A 25,144-nucleotide genomic window follows, 5' to 3' on the forward strand; every position below is an offset into this window, starting at 1 on the left:
AATTAATAACAAATTCAAAAAAATATTTAAAAACAGTTCGGAATAAAGAAAATAAAACAGCAGCAGCAGCAGTAAAAACAAAACCCTTCGGGTAAGTGTTAATTGGTTAACAAACAAACTTTCAACCCGCTGAAATCCCATTTCAGTGATAACAAACTTCTTTTATTTGTGTGTTGTTTGCCCGCCTTTTTTCCATTTGTTCATTATTTGCCCCGATTGTTTGCACAAAACTTGGCCAAATAGCTCAATTACGAAATCATAAAGCCAAATGAAATAATTGTGCAAAACAATCATATCAGTTGGCGGTGAAAGTTTCTATAATTTAAATATTTATTTGCTATACTGATATCGCCTCCGGTTCGATAATCATGATTTTTCCTACTGTGCAAAAAAATTAACTAGAACATAATAAAGTAAAATATTCCAATACCCAAACAATGAGCAATGTTGTCCCACCGGGTTAAAGGTAATACGCAAGATAACAAAGTTCAAATTAATCTTCTTTTTGGGGTTAACATGCTTAATTATCTTTCCAAATTTTCCAAACTGTTGCGCAGTCTGCAGAGCTAATTGGTTTCGCGATTAGAAACAATGGACTCGCACATGCCATAACTTAGAATAAATATTTATGAACCGAGAGCAAAGCAGAAACCTCTCTTCATTCCGACAGATCTATTCAAATCATTGGCGGTCCAAATATTTACACATGTCATTATTTCGGTATAACTTCTCTATTGTGTTGTAAACAAGCTGTCCGCCACTCCATTTTCACGTTTCCCAAAAATCCCAAAAAATTGGGGATGCATTCTGTGCATCTTACACACGAACTGGAGGATGTGCAAGCAAACTACATTTTGTATTTATATTTGAAGAGTGTGTGCACAGCTGCATAGTAAGCCATACATATAGTACGTACATAGAGGGACAATGTGGGAGCTCGTTAGCATTGTCCAAAGTGTCACGTGAAGTGTTTTTGTTCGCCGCCGTGCAGCAGGCGACTTTAAATGTCCCTGGCTCTTCTCTCTTCCTCTAATGAACTGCCAAGTTTGTGGTGGTGCAGCCGGGGAATCCCGGCCAGAATCAGAGAGTCACCTGCCCCCGCCACCTCATTATCGGAACCAGAATCCTGCGGCCAACTTAAACGTTCTTGTAATCAAATTGTGCCACTTGCGGCCCTGCATTCCCATCTCGACCACATCTGTCCACTTCACTATTTCGGTTGCACTTGGAAAAAGGAAAGGCAAAAGCTTTTCAATTGCCGAGTCAATTAACGTAACCTTTCTTACTAAAAATGAAATTTAACAGCTGCGGTTTTTCTTCAACCAACTTAAATTTGAAACAAAAGGTTCGCTAATTCAAACCAGAATGGCACTAAGATTTTCGCAGTGTAGCGACTGAGCGGAAAACCTTTTCCTTCAGTTGTCAAGTCTTTCGCCCATTTTCCTCTCGCCTTTCGCGGAAAAAAAGTTCCTTCGCTGGAGGAACTGTGTCAAATACTGTTTTTTTTTTATTATTATTTTTATATATGGTACGAATTGCACAAATAAAATGTTTGAGTGTGGATGCAAAGCGAGTTGCGGATTGGATTTGGAGCTCGGCGTACGCGTAATGTGCAAACAGTGCCAGCACCCGAAATTTGTTTATCAGCTGCGAGTTCGCTAGTTTGCTGGTTTGCTAGCAAGTGTCTAAACAAAAGAGCCAAGCGTAAACAAAATGGGTCTATTTCGGAGAGCGAATTACAGCCGCAATAAACGGGTTACAGTGAAGCTTCGACACTTGAACAGTGACACGAAAAATGCGAAAATAAAACCATGTCAAGGGTCGTTCATCTAATTACAAGTTCTTGTCGTTTCGTTTGATCCACAAGTTTCTTATATAGCTGCGCTCAGAATAAAATTTTTTTTTTCTTTTATATTTAGTAGAGTTTTTAATAGTAATTCTTAACAAAAGTTAAGTTGATGTTGTTTTGATAAATAAACTCATTATTAAAAGCGTAATTTTGCAATCCAAAAAAAGTTTTTACTACTCCATAATTCATCGTTCAAGCCCTTCCGTACATGTTTACACCGAGCTATATATCTTTTATTATTTACGGCCTAGTAAATAATTTCCCTATGAAATAAAAATCAACATTTTAGTGTTGATTCTATATGTGTGGCTTTTTCTTCATTCCCAAATAGTTGTTCAACTTGCGTTTATTTTGCTTGAGGAAATCAAAAGATTCCATAGTGTCATATTTCCATGGGGTTGAGTTTTCATTTTGTGCAAATTTGGCGAGTAAACTAGAAAGTGGAACTGGAATGGAATTTATTAAACCAATACAATACCAATGAAAAAGGAGTTGTGGGCTTAAAAGTTCAAAGAATAGATTTTCAAGGAGCTCTCCAAGTCTGAAATAATTTTGAATCCCGTTGTGAATTTTTGTAAAACACTTGCTAAATTAAAGTGGGCATTTCGATCTGTGTATTATCGGTTGTGGGCTTTCGAAATGCCAGACATTTAGTTCTCGGGTCATAATTATCGCGACAGTACAAATCAATTGTTACATAAAGCAGGTGAATCCGTTTCCAGCGCAACTAATTAATCACTCTTGGCTTCCCATTTAGCTCAGCTGAGCTCTTGCAATGTTTTTGGTTTTATGGCAGGTTGGCAAATGGATGAAAAAGGGGCACTCAAATGGGTTGATGGGGGGGCGGGGCAAAAATTTTACAATTTAGTAGCACAAATTGTGATTGGAATGTAGCCATGGGTAACAGAGAGCAAATCAATTACCATCTACCCTTTCTTTCAAGAACAAAACTTGTGTATAAAAATAGCCATTTTTTAATTATTGATTCTGTAATTTAATTTAGGTTTTGTCATTTGTTAGGTACCCAGTTTAGTTTCCCATTTGCTTTGTGCCTCCAATTTTAAATCCAATTGCAAACAAAACTTCGACGATTAACGTTTAGTTAAGACGCGTTGGTACTTATTAAAACCCATAAAATGATGAACAAAAATACTAGTTAAAAGTGGCCTATCATTTCGGAATGACCGAAATATGTGCAGACAGTCCAGTAAATCCCTATAAACAAACAAAACAAAAACAAAAATGATGCTTTGGTCGACGATCCCTTTTACAAGCCTGTTTTTTTTTTTTGTTGCCGTGTGCATTTAACTCAGAACTTGATACGTAGAAAAACATTTTATTGGCATAAGCGAACGAAAATCGCATAAAAACAGCCGGCGGGAGTACTACGGAAAAACAAAAGGGATGTTGTTGAAACAATAAATCAATTATGTAGTTTGTTTTTTAGGATTTTTTTTATGAAAACTTGGAAAGTAAGTGAAAACAAAACCCGACCCATGCAAAGTTTATTTTTAATAAAACGAAAGGGAGAGGATGCCATCGATTGACGTCAGTTGAGGAAAAACGCTTCAACGTTTCAAATGTTTGACGACGATGCAGTCTGATAATCGGAAATCGGCAAGAAAAACATCATAAAAAAAGATAGCGTTGAACCGGATGCTTTCCCAACGGAAGCCTGCAGTCATAAAATATTAACAGAAACCTTCACTCGTAACTGGGGAATAGCATTCCGATATCTTCGCAAATAAATAAATTGAAGTGCCCAAAACAGATCCCGACTTTCATCATCTCGCCTAATATACAATTTAAAGCTCCTAATACGTATTTGAATGAGGTTTCTAATTCAGGTGAAATAAAACTAAAATTGTTTTCAGCTCTCCTGAAAATTCTGTACAAAATGTTAATAAAAATATACAATGATATCTTATTGTTTATCTTAACGTTATTAAAAATATAATTGTACTAATTAGCTACTAATTTAAATATGTTTTGAGTTAAGGGAAATAATTACAAACTCAATTCAATTCAATTTGGACTGTTTACTTAAAAGACTATTTTTGTTCAAGGTGCATTCCTGAAGAATCTTTCTCTAAATTTGTTTATGAAAAGACCTACAAAAGTGATTTATGTTTGACCGTCAGTGAAATGCAGAAAAGCGGAATTTATTTTTGCCGAAAGCACGATCACGCGAATATTTTTAAGCTAATCTGCAAGCAAAAACACTTGATGCGAATTATGTCCGCAAATCTCGCCGGATTAAAGTCCATTTATGTGGGGCCTCACAATGTAAAACAGGACTTCGTCCTGCCGAATTTCCGGAATCCTTGAAATGCGAGTTGTAAGAGTTAACTGTCAATGGACTGTAACCTATACACACACTCGCACAAAAGGATGTCAAAATGTGTGTCTGTGTTGCTTCCTTTTTTGTGCTAGTCAAGTCAGTGTAAGTGTGTAAGTGTGTGTGTGTGTGTGTGTGTGTGGCGGGCTCTCAGGACGTGTTCTAGTTGTTGTTGTGGCAGAATTCTCAGCGAAATCGGCTTAGCGGCGGCACACACACACACGAACAACACACACCAACACACTGAAGATGCCATTGGGATAAAGTGGGCGTGGCAGGGGGCTTCACCTCTTAAATTTATTTGCGCATTTGAGCGCATTTAAAACGGAATTCGACGCCGTCGGCAATTGTGTGTGTGAATCTGTGTGGGATCCTTGCACCTATGACAAGTCTACGTGAATTCCATAATCCTTGCACTTGCTTCACACTCGGAAAAAGCTGCTTTAATACAAATGGTGCTCAAAAATGTTTGCTGTTTTATGATTTTAGAAATGTTAAGTCAAGCCACTCAAAACCATAACACTTCCTCTTTCCATTTGGGAAATAAAAAATGTTCTATCTAATCAAATTGTTAAATATAGGATCATTTCGACCAGTGCATGTCAAACTGTGAAAAAGAGCGTCGTTTTACGACATTTTGTTTTGCACTTTTTCGAAGATTTTGTTATTGATTTTCGCCCACGTACACCCACATGACATGTAGCACATTATTATGCCATACTTATTTTTTTTTTTTTTTTTTTTGACCAACAACTGCATTTGCCGTAGGCTAACAATGAGTGAGAAGAAGCAGAGCAAGATGCAGTGAAAGCAGAAGAAGAAGAAGAAGCCAAGGGCCCGCCTTTTCTTCTTCTTCGTCTTCGCATCCTTGTGTGACATTACATTGCTCGGCTTTGTGTACGCCTGTGGGCATATAAATACAACCGAGCACTGGGAGAAGTTTTGGGATTTGGACAACGCCTGTTCAGATAAACGATTTAAGAGATTTATAAGTATTTTAATGATAAAAAAGAAACATGTAAATAAGCCAAAAACTGGTTTCATAAATGATACCCAATACTTAATGCTTCTAGATTTGTAAAATATTAAATAATTATTTACAGTGCACTTTAATTTGGCTAAAATCAAGCTTAGCCAGGCTTTTAAAGGAGCCCAAAACCCGATCAAAAAGAAAGTAATTCAAGCAACTAACCCAGTCTTCCCTCTTTTGTGTCCGACATCCCCAACGTTGACTTGTTGTCAATTTCATTTGGCTGCCATGGCAATTATTCCGAGACTTTCTAATTGAATCGACGCCATTAGAGCAGCTCCTGCCCCCTCCCCTCCCCTCCTTCGCCAACTCCCATCCCCATCTGTGATCCTTAATTTATGCACATCTCAGTTGTCCTTGCACATGGCATGCAGAACATAATTGGCAAATTGCAATTGCCAGGACCACAAAGACGGCGACTGACTAATGTCAAATGAAAGTTGCTGCCACGACCACTAGTCGTCCTTCTCCCCCCCTCCCCTCCCCTCTTCACAACCCCATTCTCACCTCCTTGAATTCTAGAAATTGTCGCTGATGATGTTTTCTTTGCGTAAAATGAGCTAAGAAGGCAATTAGTCGTTTATGCAGACCGCATGCGGCCGCACAAGGGTTAATGTGTGGCTTTTCAGAAAAAGGAGTAGTTAAGAAAATCCTCTTAACAAATTTATTTATGGTAATTATATTGAATAAACAGAAATTTACTTTTCCTATGACTAATAAACTTAACAGTTCAAGTAAAATAGAATTTCATGTTTGGAGTGAATATTGTTTAGGAGTAAATTGTTATAAGTACAATTCGGGTTTTTTTTTTGAACATAAAATGGGATACGAAAAACTCCTCTCCTGAGCGGCACAAGCCGCTAATTTCACTTAACTTGCTGAAAACTTGCATACGCCAGGTGCCATACGAAACACTCACACAACTATGAGGCACTTTAGGCCCCTCATAACCAATTCCCTTTGGGCTGCAACTATAAGCTGACTTTTCAACTTAATTTGGCAACATATTTAAGGGCCTAAGCCAGAAGAGCTGCAGGCTACGGAAAAATGCCAACAATTTGTTGTATGTTACGGTTTCCATGCATATGGGTTTCAAGACCAATTTTGCAGCCAAGATTTTTTTTAACCCACTTGACTTTACATGACTCTGTGCCTAAAACTATATGTAAACAGAAACAATCGAATAGCAAAAGATTTGTTTTCTAATTTAAACTTTACAAATATTTTGGATTTAAAATAAAACCTAACACATGTAGAATTTTCTTTTTGTTTAAATTAAATGATAATGGAACATAAGGTTATCTAGTACATAAAATAATTGTAAAATATTCCAGTCCAATCCATTCACGTATGATGCAGAAGAAGTTAAAGAGCACCTGATATATTAACTTTAATGTATTCTTACATTTTAAAAGAACGTACCTATCAAATATTTATAAGCCGTAATAAAAAGAAGGGAAAGGAAAATGGGAGAGAAATTCCGCGAAAACCGAGAAAGTTAATTAAATGCCAAAAGGCGAATGGCTTTGAGGACATAACACGGACGCACACACACACATAATTGCACTGCTCGGTCAGCTGTCCATATCTGTGTGTGCAGGATTTATAGTTTTTTTTTTTTTTTTTTTTTTTTTTGCAAAGCAAGTGGCAAGGTCAGCCGTGAGTTTTGATGGCGGGCCTAGTCATCATCGTCTGTTGCAAAATGAGAGGAGAAGGCCTAGAAGAGTGGAATAGAAATATGGGAGCAAAAAAAAGGGCAAAATCACGACAAGGACAAAAAGAAAACTCGGCCAACGCCATTGGTCATTTTGGCGGCCATTTGCCGGCGTACAAAAAAAAAATACAAACAATAATTAAAAACTTTACCAGAGAAAAATAGAGGGAAAAGGCTCAAAAATAACTGCTAAGAGAACGGCTCTTTTTCAGTTCAGTTCGCAAAACTTTCACCACTTCTAGCCAACTTCTGAATTGGCCGAGATCCACAGCTGAATTCCCATCGATACCCAAGTGGACTTAGAAATAAGGTATATTTGAAAATAAATGGCAAAGTAATAGGATTCAATAAGGGCGATTCAATTTAAATTCAACAATGCAGACAACCCGCGAAAGAGGAAAATGTAGAGGAAATAAATGGAAACGAACAAAAAGAATGCAAATAACGAAGAATCTGTGGAATGCAATTATTAGACAACCCAGTTTTTTCTTAGAGCAATTTTCAAGGGCTTTAAATTTATTTTATTTTTTAAGACAATATATACAAAGCCCTGTGGTTTTGGTGTTATATTTATATTAGATACACAAGGTCTAAGCTACATATATAATAAGCAAGTGCCATAGTATAGGAAAGAAACAGAATCATTTATTGTATTCACATGGTCTCTCTCATTCTTTCGTGAGAGATATCAAATCAAGATCAAGGTCACACTGCTTTCTCTCGCACTTAAACACACACATGGCCACACTCTAAAACCCCATGCCATGTTTTTTTTACAAGAACTCATTTATAAGTAGAACAAGTGATGCATGGCAGTCGCCGCAGCTCTATATGCAAATCTTTGCGTGCACCACTATCCCAACATCTTTTCCCTTTCCTATCTGTCTCCCAGGCAAGTGGAACATTTTAAGCATGTGCAAACACACAAAAACACGTCGTATAGTGTTTGAGCCCTTCTGTCGTCCTGCTCCCTTCGTTTTTTGTCCTGCTCTGCTGATTAACATAAATGGCAGGCCAAACTGCGGGGACAAACCCGAAACTAGGGGAAAAAATAATGACAGTGAATGAAAATCGATATGAATGCAACGTCCTATTTGAACTGTATTTGGAGAAGGTGTTTTCTTTAAGTTTCCTTCGTTTTTAAATATAATAATTATGTATTAAATTTTTTTAACGTACCAAATTGAACAGTTAATTTTAAATAATAGTTTTGAATTTGTTTTTTTTTTTTTTATATATATTTTATACTCCAAATTGACTGGTGTACGGACCACTGTGTTGCTGCTAGACTTGAGATTTTGCGATTACAGTGGACTCTGGGTATAACATTTCATTGCCGCATTGTCTTGTCCCACCCATTGCCACGCCCACGCCGCCTCTGTCTCGCCCTTCCGCGAACAAGGGGCAGTTAAAAAACGTGGCATGTGCCCCGGCTTTTGTTTTGTATTTTGTTTGTGTGTGTGTGCTTTTCTCTTTTTTTTTCCTTCGTGTTTCTTGTGTGGATTGCGTAGCCGGAACAATGCAACAGTTTTGGCCTGGCCAACCAAGTCTGGCAAACAAAGCCAGTCATAATAATAATAACAACAATAATACACAGAAAACATAATAAGAATAAGGCCTCCGTTTGTCTCACCGCCCCTCGCCCACCGCCCACCGCCCAACGCCCAACGCCCACCGCCCAACGCACAACGCCCAAAACAACCTCTTAGCGTTGTCTGATATTTCGGGGTCTTTTGTCTTTTGCGAAAGAAGAATGTGGAAAGTGCAGAGCGCAGCAGAAAACCTAAGAAATTAAGCATACGTCCTGGGGGGGCGGAACCACGGCCAGAAGAAAGGGAGGAGCTCGTCGATTTTGGTGCTAATCACCAAAGGGAAAGTCAACTGACTAGCTGGCTATATGTGGTTATTGTTTGGCAAGTGAAGAAGTTGAACATATTTGTGTCAAGTTGAAATTACATTTATTTACACACTGTTTCAATTCGTTTGCATACACTTAAAAAATGCAAAGCAAAATAACAAAGAGCAACACCATACATAAATTAAATCCATACATTTTCGTTTTATATAAACGATGGGTATGTGGTAATTGAATTGACATAAATTAAATACCAGAAAAAACACCCCAAAAAAAGTACAATTAAGGGCGCTGACCAGACATGTAATCAATGAACACGAAATGTTATGCAATTGAAATTATTTAATCAAAAAACGTGAAAATCTATATTAATTAGACTACCGAGAAGCAGAAATTTGGCATCCAAGAAGCTGGAAATACAGGCGTAATTGATAATCTGATTGCTGAAATGGATATGCCATCTCATTTGGAACCTTTTCCAAAGAACTGAAATTAAAGCTATAGAAATTACTTGATTAACTGCTTTTTTATTCCGCTTTGTTCATTTGTTATTATGTATTTGTGTGTGTGTGTGTGTGTGTGTGAGCAATCGATTGGTTGTGGCACCCGCATTGGTTTGCGGTTGCCGTTGCGTATGCGTAATGAATTTTACGACCCATATTAATCATACGCCATGTGTGCGGGCCTCGCCTTGTTGTTTTGCACTAGCTGCAGTTCTATTCAATTAGTATGCGAAATTAATCGAAGCGCGAATTACTGGACTCCAGCCAAGTCCAATTAGCCGCGAAACCGACAAGTCATCATCACAATCGCAAGCATGATCCCTTTGACATTGTTGCCAACGGAACGGATGCTTATTATCTAATCAGACGCCGCGTCCCGCTGCCCCGCAGTTTTCAGGGGCATCCTCCCCAGCATTTGTCTCCCTGGTTACCGCTCCATCCGCACTTGTCGAGCAAAGACAGGCTGCACTTTTGCTAGAACTACAGCTGCGACCATTTTCGGTTCATTCGTTAGTTTTCTTTCAATGATGTTGACACCTGACTCTCTTACTTCACCTGCTGCGCTTTAAATGTCATGCGGAGAACATTTACAACAACAATTATCACCCTTGCTGATGCAATAATAAAAGTATCCAGAACCTTGCGTTAAGTCCACAGATATTATTTCAGCCCCGCTTTGCATTATTTTTGTTTGCTAAGGGAAAAAGAGTTTCCATCTTGCCTGTGGTTTCGGCCAAGTCAAGCTGGTTTCAAAAAGTTATGCTAATCCAACGTACACTCACAAAAAAACTCCCAGAAGTCTGCAACTTATTCAAGGCTTAATAAATACAATAATAATGTATGAGGGAAATTCGTGGGCCGAATTTTCTCCCAGTGTAGCGCACACAAAAGACGAGTGGCGAAAAAAGCGGGCAACCGAACGGAAACCCAGAAAACCCCGAAAAACAGAACGCAGAAAACACAACTGCAAAGCGCAGCAAAGTATGCTACATAATTTTTTGCAGCAGGATATGCAGGATATATGGCGTGAATGGTGGATGCAGTTGGGGGGGGGGGGGAGGGGCAGTAAGCTGCCTGGTCGACTCACAACTCACAAAGGGAATGCCCAAGAATGCCGTGGTTAAAGGGGCTCGCAGCCACTTAGTGTGCGCAACATACAGACACACTTACAAACATATATACATATATGCGAAATGGAAAATGCAAAATGCGAAATGTGGGCGGAGAAAAGCTGGTTGGTAGGCGGGCAATTAGCCAACCGCAGTCAGCTGTTAGCGGATGACCCTTGACCTTGCTGCCTCATCAACGACCCTCAATTAAGGACCGCCATCCAAGGGGTTGTTGGACACCCCACTCAATTGGCTTAATCCCAACGTGACAGCGAAGTGGAGTCCTTTTGATCCGTGATCCGTGATCCGTAATCCGGATTCCATTACAATTTTACATGACAAACCTGAACGGTCGGTCGCGGGTGGGTTAACCTCGCTGTGCACTTTGACATCGGCTGTCAGTGGGTTAAGTCCACCGAAAAAGTTAAACATTATTCAGTTGTCAGCTTTGACTTGCTCTCTGGCCCTCGGCTTTCACTTCCTGCCGTTCACCTTTTTCCGGTTATTGACGGCAGCTCAGCTCCGACTTGGCCATCAGCATTCAGTTGCAGTTGCAGCCATAGTTATTTTGCATGCCATCTGCACTGATTGAATTCGTACACTCGACGAACATCGAGGGGAAAATAAATGAGAAACAATTAGGGAAAAACACGAGCCAGCTTTTTATTTTCTATTAAAACGTTTATCAAGCGGACGGAAATAACAATTTAAGTTCCACTGGAGAAACCGTAAATATTTAATCAAACGAAATGGTATTCAATAAATTTGATCTAATTTTTTTTTTAGTGCCCACACACAAGTCACTGGTTTCCTAGTCATCCCCCCCACATTTGACAGCCTGTTATTAATGGCGAGCAATCGCGCTTGGCTTTTGATGCTGATCGAAAACAGAAAATCGTATGGTCCACTTTCTTTTCCAAATAACATTTAAAGTGAAGTAAAACAAGCTTTTTTTCAAATAACATTTAAAGTGAAGTAAAACAGGCTTTTAAATTATTTTAACCAAGTTACCAAAAACACCTCTGGAAGCTAAAACCATTACCGCAAAAAGGTTTCGCCTGCAACAGTTTGGTGAATATTTCCGTTCGCCTTTTGTTGTACAAAAAAAAAAAAAAAAAACACGAAAATTCGAATTCGAGGAAAAGTAAATCAAATGTTTTATGTATAGAGGACACATTTCTTCACACATTATTTCAGGGCCTTGACATCTGTAAGCCACCCTACGCAGTTGTACACCAAACTGAACCCTGAACCATGAACCCTTAAAGCCCCATTCAGTTTTCTGTTCGCTGACAGATGAAAGAGCCATGGCCATTAAACAATAATTTCATGGAGTAGAGCAGCGACCAAAGTGGATTGCGAGCAATAACAACATAATTATGCATAATTGTATGGCAAACAATTAGGAGCGAATCATTATTTTGATGTCATTCGAAACGCCAAATCGAAACCGCTGAGGCAGATAAACGAGTTGAGCAAAACGGTGAAGGGACATCTGCAGGCAAAGCTACAGATATATAGATTCAGTTTCAGATTCAGATACAGATTCAGATTCACGAATTGTCGGCGGTGCAGAAAAGCTGAAAAGCGGTGGAGCAGGAAAGCAGGCGACGACCACAACAATCAGCCAACGAACCAAAACGAGAGTTACGAGAATTATTCTGGCAGACTGCCAAATATATAAAAATACAACAAAGCTGCACCGAGAAAAAGAATGATACAGTGAGAGGTCCTTACTTACTAAATACCTCAGTATTTATTAAATCACACGCACATGCAGGTGTGTTTTTTTTTTTTTTAAACAATCTAAAGATCACAGATTTTTTCTAAATGAATTCTTCACCTTATAAAATAAGACGATGTAGAATTTTCCTCGAGTGCGCTTACCTACTGGTTGGGTTTTCCTTGGGTTTTGGTTTGGTTGGGTTTGGGTTTGGGGGAAAAGCGCCACAGCAGCGCAGATCCTGTTGCCTCGTTGTCAAGGTCTGGCTGAGACTTGTGCCGGGCTAACGAGTAAAGAATTTCCTTCGCAGCCAGCGAGGCTTAGTGAGGCGGGTAAAGCGGGTGGATGGGTGGTTCGGTTTGGTTTGGTTTGGTTAGTGGGTCGGCCGGTGGATTGTGGGTTGTGGGATGCCAGCCAGCCAGCCAATTTGGGGCCACTGCCACGCTGCCACGCTGCCACGCTGCTATGCTGCCAATCTGCCAGCACCCTGGGCCACAAAACGTGGAGGTGAACGAGAGCAAACAAGCAATGAACCTTGGACATCCCTACACTAACAACAATATCACTCTGTGTTTTAGAAACATCACAAGGAAAAACGCAGTAATTTCGTAATGGAAATAAAGAAATAATGCCAAGCAACAACGGCTCAAACTTTTCCTTCACCGAATACTAACCAACATTTTAATTGGACATCTTTCGTTATGTTATTGAGACATCCTTCTAACTAATTAATTTTTTTTTTTGAGGAAAAAAAGGTTTTTATTAGTGTACAGTGCGTTCCAACATCCGTTTTGATGATTTGGATGGTGAAGGGTTTTTTGTATGAGGTGGGGGGCATCAACAGGTGCCTGCCAAAGCACTGAAAATTTGAATAAACATCATGTAACTAGCTTATTATTGAGTAATGTTGTAACGAACAAATCGGACTGGTGTCTTATGTAACCGTTTGCGTAAGCCTCATCCTGATTTAGATTGGTCAGTGAACTTCTTTTGCTGAACGAATTACATAACATCCGCCAGCTCAATGTAAGGTATATAAATACGCAATATGTTTTGGAGAATGACGCAAAAATAACATATTTCTGGGTAAAAAACAAGACTTTTAAAGCTTCAATTACAGATAGGCCCCCTATGAAATTTAATGGAAATCGCTCGGGTCAAATGGTGTACGAAATGCCAGCTGCTCAGAGCTGAGAAATTTTTGGTTTGTCAGCCACTTAAATCAATTGTCATTTGAATGAATTAAGAACAAGCACAAATTGAAAGTAAAATGGAGCAGCGATTAAACAAAGTGGGAAACTCTTTTATGGCCTCGATTTTCCCTCTTTGAAAGAGCCGCCACAAAATTGCACTGAATGGTTGTCCAATTTGAGCACAGAAATCCAATGAAAATGTATGTTTAATTCATGGAGAGTCATTAAGGCGTCTTCTGTTAAGTTTGCCCGCTCGGAAAGAATGCAAAATTTCATTTAAGGAACATTATCTAATTATATTCTCTTCCTTTTTATTTCAAAATACACTGTTAAAATGTAGAAATAAAATAGGTTTCTCTGTTTAGCCTTGACTGTGACACTGACATAGTTTCGGGGGCGGTGGTACAGTGAACACACTGGTACTGGTACACACTATTACTTGTTGTTACGACTGTACTTGTAACTGGCGGTGCCAACAACAAGCAAGTAGGTAAGTGCTGCTAGGCCGGCACGTTCTGTCCCGATGATATTGATTTATAGAGTGTCAATCTGGCAAATTGCACTGCAGTAGCGTAATCAGTAATGCAACAGTTGCACACATTCACCCGCATGACCGGGAGTTTTCCGGGGAGTCGGGGGAAAATCTGCGGGGGGCCTTAAAACTCTGTGGCATTCAATTTGTGGCACACAAAACAACTTGACGAGCTGTCAAAATCTGTTCGTCCTGTCAAATGGATTTCAATATGAAATACCAACATAGAAATCGGCGAGGCGAGCGGGATTCTATTCATTAGAATCTTGCCCCTTACAATTTTCCCTTTTTCGAAAACTTTTATTCTGTCATTCAATTACAAGCCCGTGACCAAGACACTTGCATCGATCCAAGAGATGTGAAGGAAAAACAAAACTGTGAAGAACAAAAACGGTTTTAGCAACTAGTTACACTGAGAGAAATGTTGAATTAAAATCAAAACCTATATCACTTGGGACTCCAATGATATTTGGCCGGAAAACTGCTGTCCCAGCTTCCAGGACCAAATCCTGTAGCTCGATCGACTAACGGAAAACCCTTAGAAGATTTCTTTCCGTGTAGACAACTGCAAACAGTGGCAGTTTCAATGCCAAATTGTATAAGCAGCTGCAGTGGGATCAGCCAAGCGGCAAATGTCCTGCGGTGACAAAAGCAAAGCACCACCCTCTCGGATGCTTTAAGATTCTGGCCAAAAGGTGATGTAACGCCACAGAGACCACCTTCTCTTCGCCCCGCCCCCCTTGGATCGCCTTAAAGTGGCAATTGTCTCGGAAAACCATCAAATTTAAGATTAACGTTGCTACTGCTTAAACATTTGCCGAAACTTTCAATTGGAAAAGCCTTTGTTGCAATTTAATTGGCCCACCCACAGACTACAGTGCGTTTCGTAAAAAAAAGAGATAGTTGTTACTTTGCAAGATAAGGGATTTAGATTGCCCGAACTTCCAATCAAAAAATCCTTTGTGGCACAAACACAAATGAAAGTATTAGTAAGCTACCGTATAATTAAAATCCCTTTTTTGGCTCATAAAGTTTTGTTTCACCAGCAACTAATTACTTTAAATTTAAATTTAGTCAATACAACTGCCAAGAATTATAAATACAGCACGAACTAAATATCTTAAATTGTTAAAACAATATTGAATAACGTAGCACATTCCACTCTTGACCTTTGTTGATACAAAAGTAAGTAGGTGTTGAATGTTTGCAAATTCTTCACGTTTCAATTACGCATAAATAATTCACTTTTGAACGTCTGACATTTGTTTTATTTACCAACAGGAAAAATGCATTCCAAACTTGACTTTTATGCTGAAAAAATGTCATATTTGTGTGGGAATCAATAACAATTTTAAATGGATTGTATAGCAGGTCAACACCTTAGAAATTTGAATTGAAGTCTTAACTGCCTAAAAAATTAAAGAACTTTAAATTAGTAAAATCTTTTTATACTCTTCTCCTATTAATACTTCAGTAAAACTGGCGAATTTGGCGTTACACTCTTCAAACGCACTGTACTTTCTATGGCAACTTAGAGGGGCAAAGAAAACCCGCAGTGAAAAGTCTTTTGGCTTGTCAAATAGCGCGTAAAACTTTTCAAATAGCGTCGCACAGCCGCCTAACCAAACCCGGCCAATATTTCCACCATTTTCCACCCACATTTCCGTACACATTTCACCACTTTTCCACAAGCCCTTTTGTTAGCGTGCATTGGCCCATTCTATGCACCTCGCCTCTATGAATGGGCGCTCTTGAGATTCATTTTCTTTCATTTTCCCGCATAATTATGCCAAAGAAATATACGAAAAACACGCCCCAACGCCTGCAGATGGTTTTTCGCGGGCTCTCCGATTTTTTTGCGACCTACAAAAAGTAAACATAAAGTTTTATAAACTTTGCAGTGCAGTTTTTCGCGATGAAAATTTGAAAACAATTGATCGGCAAAAAAGCAAACTCATTATTTAGGGCTCAATCAACCCAATTTTCAGATCAAGAGACGTCAGTTAATATTACTGTTTAATGTTGTTGTTTATAACGCTTTTCAAGCTTCATGGAATAACAAATTTAAATCCACATAAATCCTTGATTGTTTCTGGCAATCCAATGGCAATGACAACTTATTTGGAGCATTGCGATGCGTGTTAAATAATTGAATTGCTGAGTGTTCAATAAGAAAGTTGATTAATTATTAAAAGGGTCCAGCATGTTGGACACAAAATTGTAAACAAACAAACATTCAACTCGTTTAATTCACTGGGCTGAATTCGGCTTGCCAAGGGCGTAAATATAAAAATTTATTTGTAGGTCGTAAGAAAATGTTCAATTAAAAAAATTGCTCGATGGCCCAATATTCTACATCTATGAATGGTTTCCCCATAAGTTGACAATTATTTGTGAATGTAGATTTTTGGAACGTAAAGTTTAGCTAGCTATTTTGAGTACACTTTTTATTGAATCACTTGAATGTAATTAGGTTTGAGCTACTCTCTATCTTATTCAAGGATTTTGAGTGCATTTTTCTTCGGTGGGGCTGGCTTTAAATTACACAAGTATTTAATCGAGTCCCTTAGGCAACCGAGCAACCCTTAGGCAACCCCTTAACCCCTTGGTACCGGGGTACTTTAACCCGCTGCAGCTGCTGCCAAGTGACCCAAATCAGAGTCTGCCGTCTGCGGCGCTCGTCTGCTTGGAAATGCGGAGGAGGAGCGGAGGAGCGGGACACACAGCATCATCCAGTTGGTTATCCAATCCCCAATCCTTTGGTGCACGCCCGACTTTTGAGATGGCTTTAGAGTGGCTTTTGCGCTTAGTTAGCTTAATTACAAACGCGAGAACCGAGAATCAGTCCGCTGCAGCGATAAGTATCGATTAGTATCGCTTAAGCGAATCCATTACATGGGCCTTCCAAATGGGCAGAGCAATCAAGGTCGTCTAGTTAGAGAAATTCTTGAAGCCACTTAGTTTCGGTTAAATAGTATGCTTAAATTAAATCAAGTTAAATCCGTACTTAAATAATTTATTTCACGGTTCTGTTTACGATTAATATTAATTTATTTATAGACTTGGCACATATTCCTATGACTTTTGCTCTCGGTGCATTAAATCTGGTCCTGGTCTTATGCAACTTAAATATTGAGCAGGATAAAGCCGGAGAAATGCCCCCAGGGAATGGAGAATGTGGGGCATGGTATATCCTCTGCTTGCATATGTGAGCAGCGACTACTGGCGAAATTGAAATTCTTATGAAATTATATAAAATGCACTCAAAGGCATTTTAGGGGCAGCTTAGCAACATCAACAACTTTGGGCAAGCCGTCCTCCGGATGGCTTGTTTACGCAATTCCGGAACGGAACGGAACGGAAAGCCATGTGCCACACACTCTGGCTCCTCGCCCCTCCTCGCCTCTCCTCGCCCCTCCTCGCCCCTCCTCGCCTCTCCCCTCCTCTCCTTTCCGAAAAAAAAACGTGGAATACGGTGTCATTCAGCTCTTTTGGGTGGGAAATGCTTTCACATTGAGACCAAGACAGGAAGAAATCATAATTCGTTATGCCATTATCATTGAAGTAATTTAGATTCCGTTTAGCCTTGGCGACAAATGGCTCGGAAGAGAGAAATGTAATTCCACCATACAGACGGATTCATTTGTATTTCAGAAAGAAGACTTTCTATTTAAAAGTAAGACTATATAACAGCAAAATTATATAAGTGTTGCTGAACAAATTACAAGTTGAATAGTTACTAATAGGCAAAGTCTAAAAAACATATTTATAGGGCAGCAAATTCAGTATAATTAGATGCTTTGTGTATCTTCGCTCGCATTCGAGGGTCCTGTTTTTAATGTTCTGCTTAGAAAAGGATTACTTCTTTTCAAGAGGAGCAGGGACTTGTGAAGAGCTGCCTCGAATTGCAGAAAGGCAAATGCAACTCATTGCAACACAATGCACGACCCGTGGCCAAAGCTTTTCCTTCGTGCACAGAAAGATAAATATAATATGTGGGTTATACTATAAATGTAAAGAATAGAGGAACATTTTTCGATGTAGGCTACAAATATATAACAACGTTATAATAGTAAAATATATTTCTAATAAATTTAACTTATCAAACAAAGAAATACAATATAAACATATTCTTGACCACGAACATTATTGAAGTCAAGTAGTTTTTTTTTGCCTGTAGTTGCTCCTGGCCATTTGCCATTTTGCCAGACATAATCCCGGCAATCGGTACGATGTGGGTGATACGAATGCGAATGCCGATGCCAATGATATGTGTATATATAGTATGGTACGGAAAGTACGGAAAATATGTGACGTGTGGGTCGTGATGTTTGCACTACGGTGCAGCGGAGCTATAAATAAGCCGAGTATTTATTAGGGGCCAATCATAAACTGCGTTACCAACAGAGGCACGCTGCCAACGAGAACAAGATCCGGAAAACAAAGGAGCCCATCGACGTATCATTGTGCTATAAGCTTTCAATTAATTCTGACCCGGATAACGGGGAAAATAGAAACGGAAGCCGCAAGAGATCAATTTCCAATTGCAACACTTTCATTGTGGTCCTATATCTATAAATATATACATATTTATATCGTACATACGTATTTAAACGAGTATGCTAATATCCGAAGACAAAGCTCAGCCTGATGAAGGTCGCAGTCGCACAAACAATGCGAACTGGGCGGGGAAACCCCCGGAAATCAGCTAGTAAGGTAATCCGATTTCCCTGCGGCGAAATTGCAAGCGACCTCCAGAAATCGTAGACAACTCATAAGCAGTTGAGAACTTGGGGCAGCGGGGCAAGGTAGTTCAATCCAAGTTAAATCATTTACCTATTCGGAATCGCTAAGAAATACATATATAGTAGAGTTCACAGATTATGCTAACTTTCACATTTTACTTTTGGCCTTTCCCTCAGGGCTTTCACTATGTGGCCGATGGCAAAATGACCCTGCTGGCGAGCATCCTCGACTGCGGAGGCGGCATCTCCGCTCAGCGATTCACCCGCTTGCTGGCCCAGTCCAGCTTATTGGCCTCCTCATCCGCATCCGCATCTGCATCCGCATCTGCATCCGCATCCGGGACATTTGCATCCGAGTCTATGCTGGAGCCGACATCCTCGCATATCCTGCCGACTGGACGAGTGCCAGTCCTGCACGGTTTCGATTCCACGACAACGGAATCAACGACAAGTACCTACGTCCTCGATGGAGTTGCCAGTGTGGCCCAGATGCCCCTCCTGGAGTCCACTGTCATGGACGCCCTGCCCGATTCGGATCCGGATCAGGCATTCGGCAATCTCAACGTCACCGCACCATGGAATTTAACGCTCGCATCAGCGGCAGCCACCAACTTTGAGAACTGTTCGGCGCTTTTTGCCAATTACACCCTACCACAATCAGGTGAATAATTCTCGTATATTGAAGTCCTTTTTCTAAACTCGGTTTGTGTTTTTTTTGTAATTTTCCGGCAGGTCTCTACTGCAATTGGACCTGGGACACATTGCTGTGCTGGCCACCTACTCCGGCCGGAGTCCTCGCTCGGATGAATTGTCCTGGCGGCTTTCACGGCGTAGATACGCGCAGTAAGTACCGACAACATTAATCCACCTAATCAAGAAAATCACCACTTACATCACATATGTATAGTTAAATAATTTTTAAGAACTGCAACTAATTATTTCAACTGTAAGATTTATGGCTTAGCCAACTAAATGCCGTCATTTGTCGGTTGATTAGAAGTAATTAGACATAACCCCCGGCTATTATACCATCCGAGTTCCATTTCTGGCGGTCACAATTATACGGATCATTAGCTGGGAATCCGTTCAAGTGCTGAACGGCAAACAATTCCTTGATTTCGTATTCATCGAAAGGATGTCAATATTTACATGCCTGACTGGCGCGTCCATTCAACCAAACTCCCAATCGGACCCGCCGCCCCCCTTTAACCCTATATGTATCCCGACGAGGTCACTGCGAAACTGGGACGAAAGTGGGCGTGGACAGTGCCGAAGGCTCTCCAGGTGTTCCATGTTCATACCTTCACCTGAGCTTCGCCAGTTTAACAAGGTTTAAAACACCAACGAATCGATTGCTTAATTACGATTCGAAATGGGTTCGACCCCACCGATATGCTGGCCCCCTAAATTGAACGCTGCCCAAAGGAGAATTGGTATTTAATAAGCATTGGGGCAATGCACACCGAAAAATAATGTGGGCTTATATATCAAGCATATCTCTACGTACAAGAAGAAACCCAACGCAATTAAATATGGGATATTTTTCAAACCGAACTATATTTGGACAAAACATTTTTTAAATGCAAATCCCCGAAAAAAAATAAATTTATTCGAGTGCATATTTTCCCTGGCCTCATTTGCCTGCGTCCTATGCCAATGTGCCGTGTCTAGATTTTTAGCCCCAATCTTTTCAACTGGACGAGGTCGCCCATTCGATTGGCATAATTGCACTTGTCAGTCTGTGTGTCAAAGTTCGATTATAGTCATTAATCCGTCCACCCACCCTTTGCCTTCCTCCCGCAGAATTCGCCATCCGAAAGTGCGAGTTGGATGGCCGATGGGGCAGCAGACCGAATGCCACGGAAGTGAGTCCGCCGGGATGGACGGACTACGGACCGTGTTACAAGCCAGAGATCATCCGCCTCATGCAGCAGATGGGCAACAAGGACTTTGATGTAAGCATTTCGGTTTGTTGCAGCAGGCAGCAGGCACCACTTGCGAAATACATAGGCAGTTTACAAAGCTTAACCATCAATTAATTATAACTGCGATAACTAACAGTGAACATTTTCGTTTCCTGATATCCCCCAAAGCTCTACATAGACATAGCGAGAAAAACTAGAACCCTGGAGATTGTGGGGCTGTGTCTTTCGCTCTTCGCCCTGATAGTATCTCTGCTGATCTTCTGCACATTTCGCTCTCTGAGGAATAATCGCACCAAGATCCACAAGAACCTATTCGTCGCCATGGTGCTGCAGGTTATCATCCGGCTAACCTTATATTTGGATCAGTTCCGGCGGGGAAACAAGGAGGCGGCCACCAACACAAGTCTCTCCGTCATCGAGAACACAGTAAGTTAAGGGAAAACCCATCACTAATAATATAAAAAAGAAGAAGTAAATACTATAAATATGATTCGTTAACATAGAACTTAAAACACATGACCTCCTCTAAGTAGATTTAAGTTGTAGAAATCCAAGTGTGTTATTATAGCCATAAACGTTCACCGTCAACAGCCGTACCTGTGTGAGGCATCCTACGTGCTGTTGGAGTACGCCCGCACCGCCATGTTCATGTGGATGTTCATCGAGGGTCTCTACCTGCACAATATGGTCACGGTGGCCGTTTTCCAGGGAAGCTTTCCGCTCAAATTCTTCTCCAGACTCGGCTGGTGTGTTCCCATATTAATGACCACCGTTTGGGCGAGGTGTACGGTGATGTATATGGACACATCGCTGGGCGAGTGCTTGTGGAACTACAATCTTACGCCATACTATTGGATCCTGGAGGGACCTAGACTAGCAGTTATACTGGTGAGTAATTTAATCCCCATAAAAAACACTTTTTATTAAGCAAGCGAGCAATTTGCAGCTCAATTTCTGTTTCCTGGTGAATATAATCCGTGTCCTGGTGATGAAGTTGCGCCAATCGCAGGCCAGCGATATAGAACAGACTCGAAAGGCCGTAAGGGCAGCGATAGTCCTATTACCACTTTTGGGTATTACCAATCTCCTGCATCAGTTGGCACCTTTGAAAACGGCCACGAATTTTGCGGTCTGGTCATATGGCACCCACTTTCTAACATCGTTCCAGGGATTTTTCATAGCACTTATTTATTGCTTTTTAAATGGAGAGGTAAGCTTTAAATTTGTTACTAATGTTAATAAGTAAAAATAATTAAATAATATTTTGAATAGGTCCGTGCCGTGCTTCTAAAGAGCCTCGCCACCCAGCTATCGGTTCGTGGTCATCCGGAGTGGGCGCCAAAGAGGGCGTCCATGTATTCAGGAGCCTACAACACAGCGCCGGATACAGATGCAGTTCATCCAGCTGGCGATCCATCGGCCCCCGGAAAGCGGTAAGCCCCTGATTAAGACGCCACCTCAATTTGGTTAATTTACGAAAATTCAAAAACCAGAATTTCCCCTCCGAATAAAAGGTTAAATGGAAGGAAGCCAAGTAGCGCAAGCATTGTAATGATCCACGAGCCACAACAACGACACCGATTGATTCCTCGGCTTCAAAACAAAAACCAAGAAAAGGGCAAGGATCGGGTGGAGAAGGCGGATATAGATACGGAACTGGATCCGGCCATCACTCGCATTCAGAGCAAGGAAAGCACAGGAAGCACCGGATCGCGGAGTCGCGGCTCCAAGTGGATAATGGGCATCTGCTTTCGGGGTCAAAAGGTACTGAGAGTACCGTCAGCGTCATCCGTGCCACCCGAGTCAGTTGTATTTGAGTTGTCAGAGCAGTAGCCCAAAAACTAGCCGTAGATGTAGCCGTAGACCAATAGTCGTAGAAGTAGCCAAAGCCATTTAGCCACAACCACAGTAGCCAGCACCCACCGGAAATTTCCTCAAAAACAAAACCCCATTACTGAATTCTCTTTTCATTTTCACTCTATCCCAAAAAAAAAAAAAAAACAAGCTTTAATCAAACTCCAATTTAACTTTTGTAATAATATAGTATTGAAAATTTTGTAAAAACCAACCATTTATATTCTTGATTTTGACATCTTTCTTTTGCTTCAGTTTAGTTATGTATATATATTCATCCATGTAGGACAATATCGCTCCTTTGGGCTACAAGTCCAAATTAGTCGGATTACCTTTAAATTCAAAGTTCCCAAAAATCGTTACTAAATATTAATGGCAACAAAAAATTTCTTTAGCGCCCACATTCTGTTCTGGACACGCAAATACACTTAAACACTCGCACACGGTTATTACTTGATCAATTTTTCCAGCAAAACTTGAGCGGCATGTTCTTCTACTTCTATAAATTTTAAAATATTAGATTGAAATGCCGCTACCGTTCCTAAGCAGTGTGGCCAAATCCGAATAATTGGAGCTAAGGAACTTTAAATAAAAATTGTTTAAAGGGCCTGAGATCCAAATATTATTCAAAGTGTTACGGAAAAAGAACTCATCAATTATTTATAAACTAATTGAGACATGCAGAATCTGTTGTTATCGAACTAGTTTTGTACATTTATTTCTTTAAGTATTTGTTTACATTACATACATTTTATAAGTAGTTGTTAAAATCTTATTTAAATTTTTTTAATTTGTAATTGTCAGTTGATTTTTTTTAGATACACAACAAATAAAAACATTTTTTCATACTTAATGTTTTACTCAGACTGTACTTTATGTTTTTTAAGCTGGTCACACTGCCAGGCACGGTCGATTCCGTTCACTGTCACTGCCTTGAGTTTTGCTAGCTGCGCTTTGTTTTGCAAAGAAAAAACTTTGCCACGATCAATACTAAACTAATGGGGTCCGCGACCGAAGACACAAATTGAATAAAAATTTTTGTTTGGCTTATCTCCTGTCTCTGTTTCCCACTCAAAATGCGGCGTTATTTGCGGATATCGTTTTCTTTTTTTCTCGTTTATTGATTGCAGGACAAATGTGTGATGCCAGGTTCGCAAAAGACGCAGCAAATATTTATGACATCACAATTGCCGCCGACATCGACGCTGACACCGGTAGCAACAACAATAACCACAACAACAACAACCGCAGCAGCAGCCAAAACCACAATCGCAACTAGTGCAACAATCGCGACGATAACAAAATCTAAGACAAAAGCCAAAGCGATTTCAAAAAATTACCAAATCCCAAAAGCTTAAAGCATCTCGATCTTTATCCCTTTCACACTTGCAAGCGCAACTGTACCAAACTAAACTAAAAAGCTGACAAGTGTGCACGTTTTTTTGTATGCAGCGGCTTTGACTATACCGCGATAAGTCTCGATAGAATAAATATCGTTCAATATACATACATATATCCAATATTTTTTGTATATTTACCAACAAAGGGTTGGATCACAATTTTTTGGCATATACATTCATATATAAATAAAGGAATTGTGTAATGAGTGTAATGAATGTAATTATTTTTTTTTAATAAGCTCTGTATACATACTTATAACGGTATTTACATAAAACATAGAGAAAACATATTTACATACTTGGTATTTACACTATGAATCACATGCAGAGAGATACCTGATAGAATGGTCGGAGTATAGATCGTATATTGAGTATGCATATTTTATGTAAACACATGCAAAGAGAGTACAAAGCACTTTGAATGGTAAAGAGGAACAAAAACTTAAAAAAAAAAAATTGGAAATTGAACGTATCATTATGTCACATCATTTGATCTCTGATCAGTGCGAATATTGAATATTCACATTAACTTTAAGCTTACTATGCATTTTTAAATGGAATATTTTGCGTGTGAAATCGATTTGGGTTTAAATTAATTTTTCTGTTCACGTTTGGCTTTACGCAATTTTCAAATCCAAGCCGAATTTAAAAGATGGAACATAAAAACCAGAACACCCAGTGGTCAATGGCAAACTATTACGTGTATAAGGCTAAACGGAAAATGAATAAACAGGATTTTATATGCATACATACAAACTACAACTGATTGCCTACTTTGTCTTCTTTGGGGTCCGTTTCCAGATCGGCACGTGCCATTCGTGAATCCAAAAACTGTCATAGCTTAATTGGCAATTTTGGGCCATAAGCAGCTTAATCGGACGATTTAATGGGCTATCAAAAGAGTGTCATAAAAAACCGGTGTGGAAAATATGCAGCTAATACCTAAACGACTTATTGGATACCTTATACTTTTATAGACCTCAGAATTCTATACTAAACAAAAGTTTTAAAAGACCTTCAAACAATTTAGCTCTGGCTTTTGGAGCTCAAAGCGAATTTAAGGCCCTAATTACTGATGATCGACAAACAGGAATGCATATTGATAACTTACTTATACCGCATAAATTGCAACAATAAGTATAAGGGTAAAAATTATTTAAAAGAGGATGAAGGAAAATTTCAACTCTTAGAATAGGATGAAGTACTTTTTAATTTAAATACTGTTGATAATAGAGTTTTTAATTAAAATAATACTTTGAGGATTTTAAAACGTTGTGATTTGTGTTGGTTTTTTGAATCTCAACGTATACTTAATATTTCCCAAATTTCTTTCTGCCAGTTTTCACTTTCTTTTTTTACTATTGCTCCACTGTG

At 39.7% G+C, this 25,144-nt stretch overlaps 1 protein-coding gene across 4 annotated transcripts; it reads left to right on the forward strand.

The window, feature by feature from the left end:
* Nucleotides 1-36: 36 nt before the first annotated feature.
* LOC108092953 (PDF receptor) lies at nt 37-24,975 on the forward strand. 4 transcript variants are annotated; one of them, XM_017192826.2, is made up of 10 exons: nt 37-91; nt 18,769-19,252; nt 19,324-19,434; nt 20,395-20,546; nt 20,685-20,942; nt 21,108-21,404; nt 21,463-21,726; nt 21,789-21,949; nt 22,010-22,280; nt 23,501-24,975. In XM_017192826.2, the coding sequence occupies exons 2-10, from the start codon at nt 18,796-18,798 to the stop codon at nt 23,726-23,728; spliced, it is 2,199 nt and encodes a 732-aa protein (XP_017048315.1). In that variant the 5' UTR covers nt 37-91; nt 18,769-18,795; the 3' UTR covers nt 23,729-24,975. The 4 variants fall into 4 exon arrangements, with proteins under 4 accessions (XP_017048315.1, XP_017048317.1, XP_017048319.1 ...); XM_017192828.2 differs by having other exon boundaries at nt 22,031-22,280; XM_017192830.2 differs by having other exon boundaries at nt 22,010-22,318; nt 23,501-23,625.
* The last annotated feature ends 169 nt before the right edge of the window (nt 24,976-25,144 follow it).

Source organism: Drosophila ficusphila, unplaced genomic scaffold (assembly GCF_018152265.1).
Source record: "Drosophila ficusphila isolate 14025-0441.05 unplaced genomic scaffold, ASM1815226v1 contig_198, whole genome shotgun sequence".
In the NCBI taxonomy this organism is placed as follows: Eukaryota; Metazoa; Arthropoda; class Insecta; order Diptera; family Drosophilidae; genus Drosophila; species Drosophila ficusphila.

What these genes read in the sequence shown, in the direction of transcription:
- LOC108092953 (XM_017192826.2), top strand. Translation starts at nt 18,796, where the DNA reads ATGACCCTGCTGGCGAGCATCCTCGACTGCGGAGGCGGCATCTCCGCT. An exon ending in TCACGGCGTAGATACGCGCA is followed by an intron (nt 19,435 to 20,394) that starts GTAAGTACCGAC and finishes TTCCTCCCGCAG; the next exon opens with AATTCGCCATCCGAAAGTGC. An exon ending in TGGGCAACAAGGACTTTGAT is followed by an intron (nt 20,547 to 20,684) that starts GTAAGCATTTCG and finishes TATCCCCCAAAG; the next exon opens with CTCTACATAGACATAGCGAG.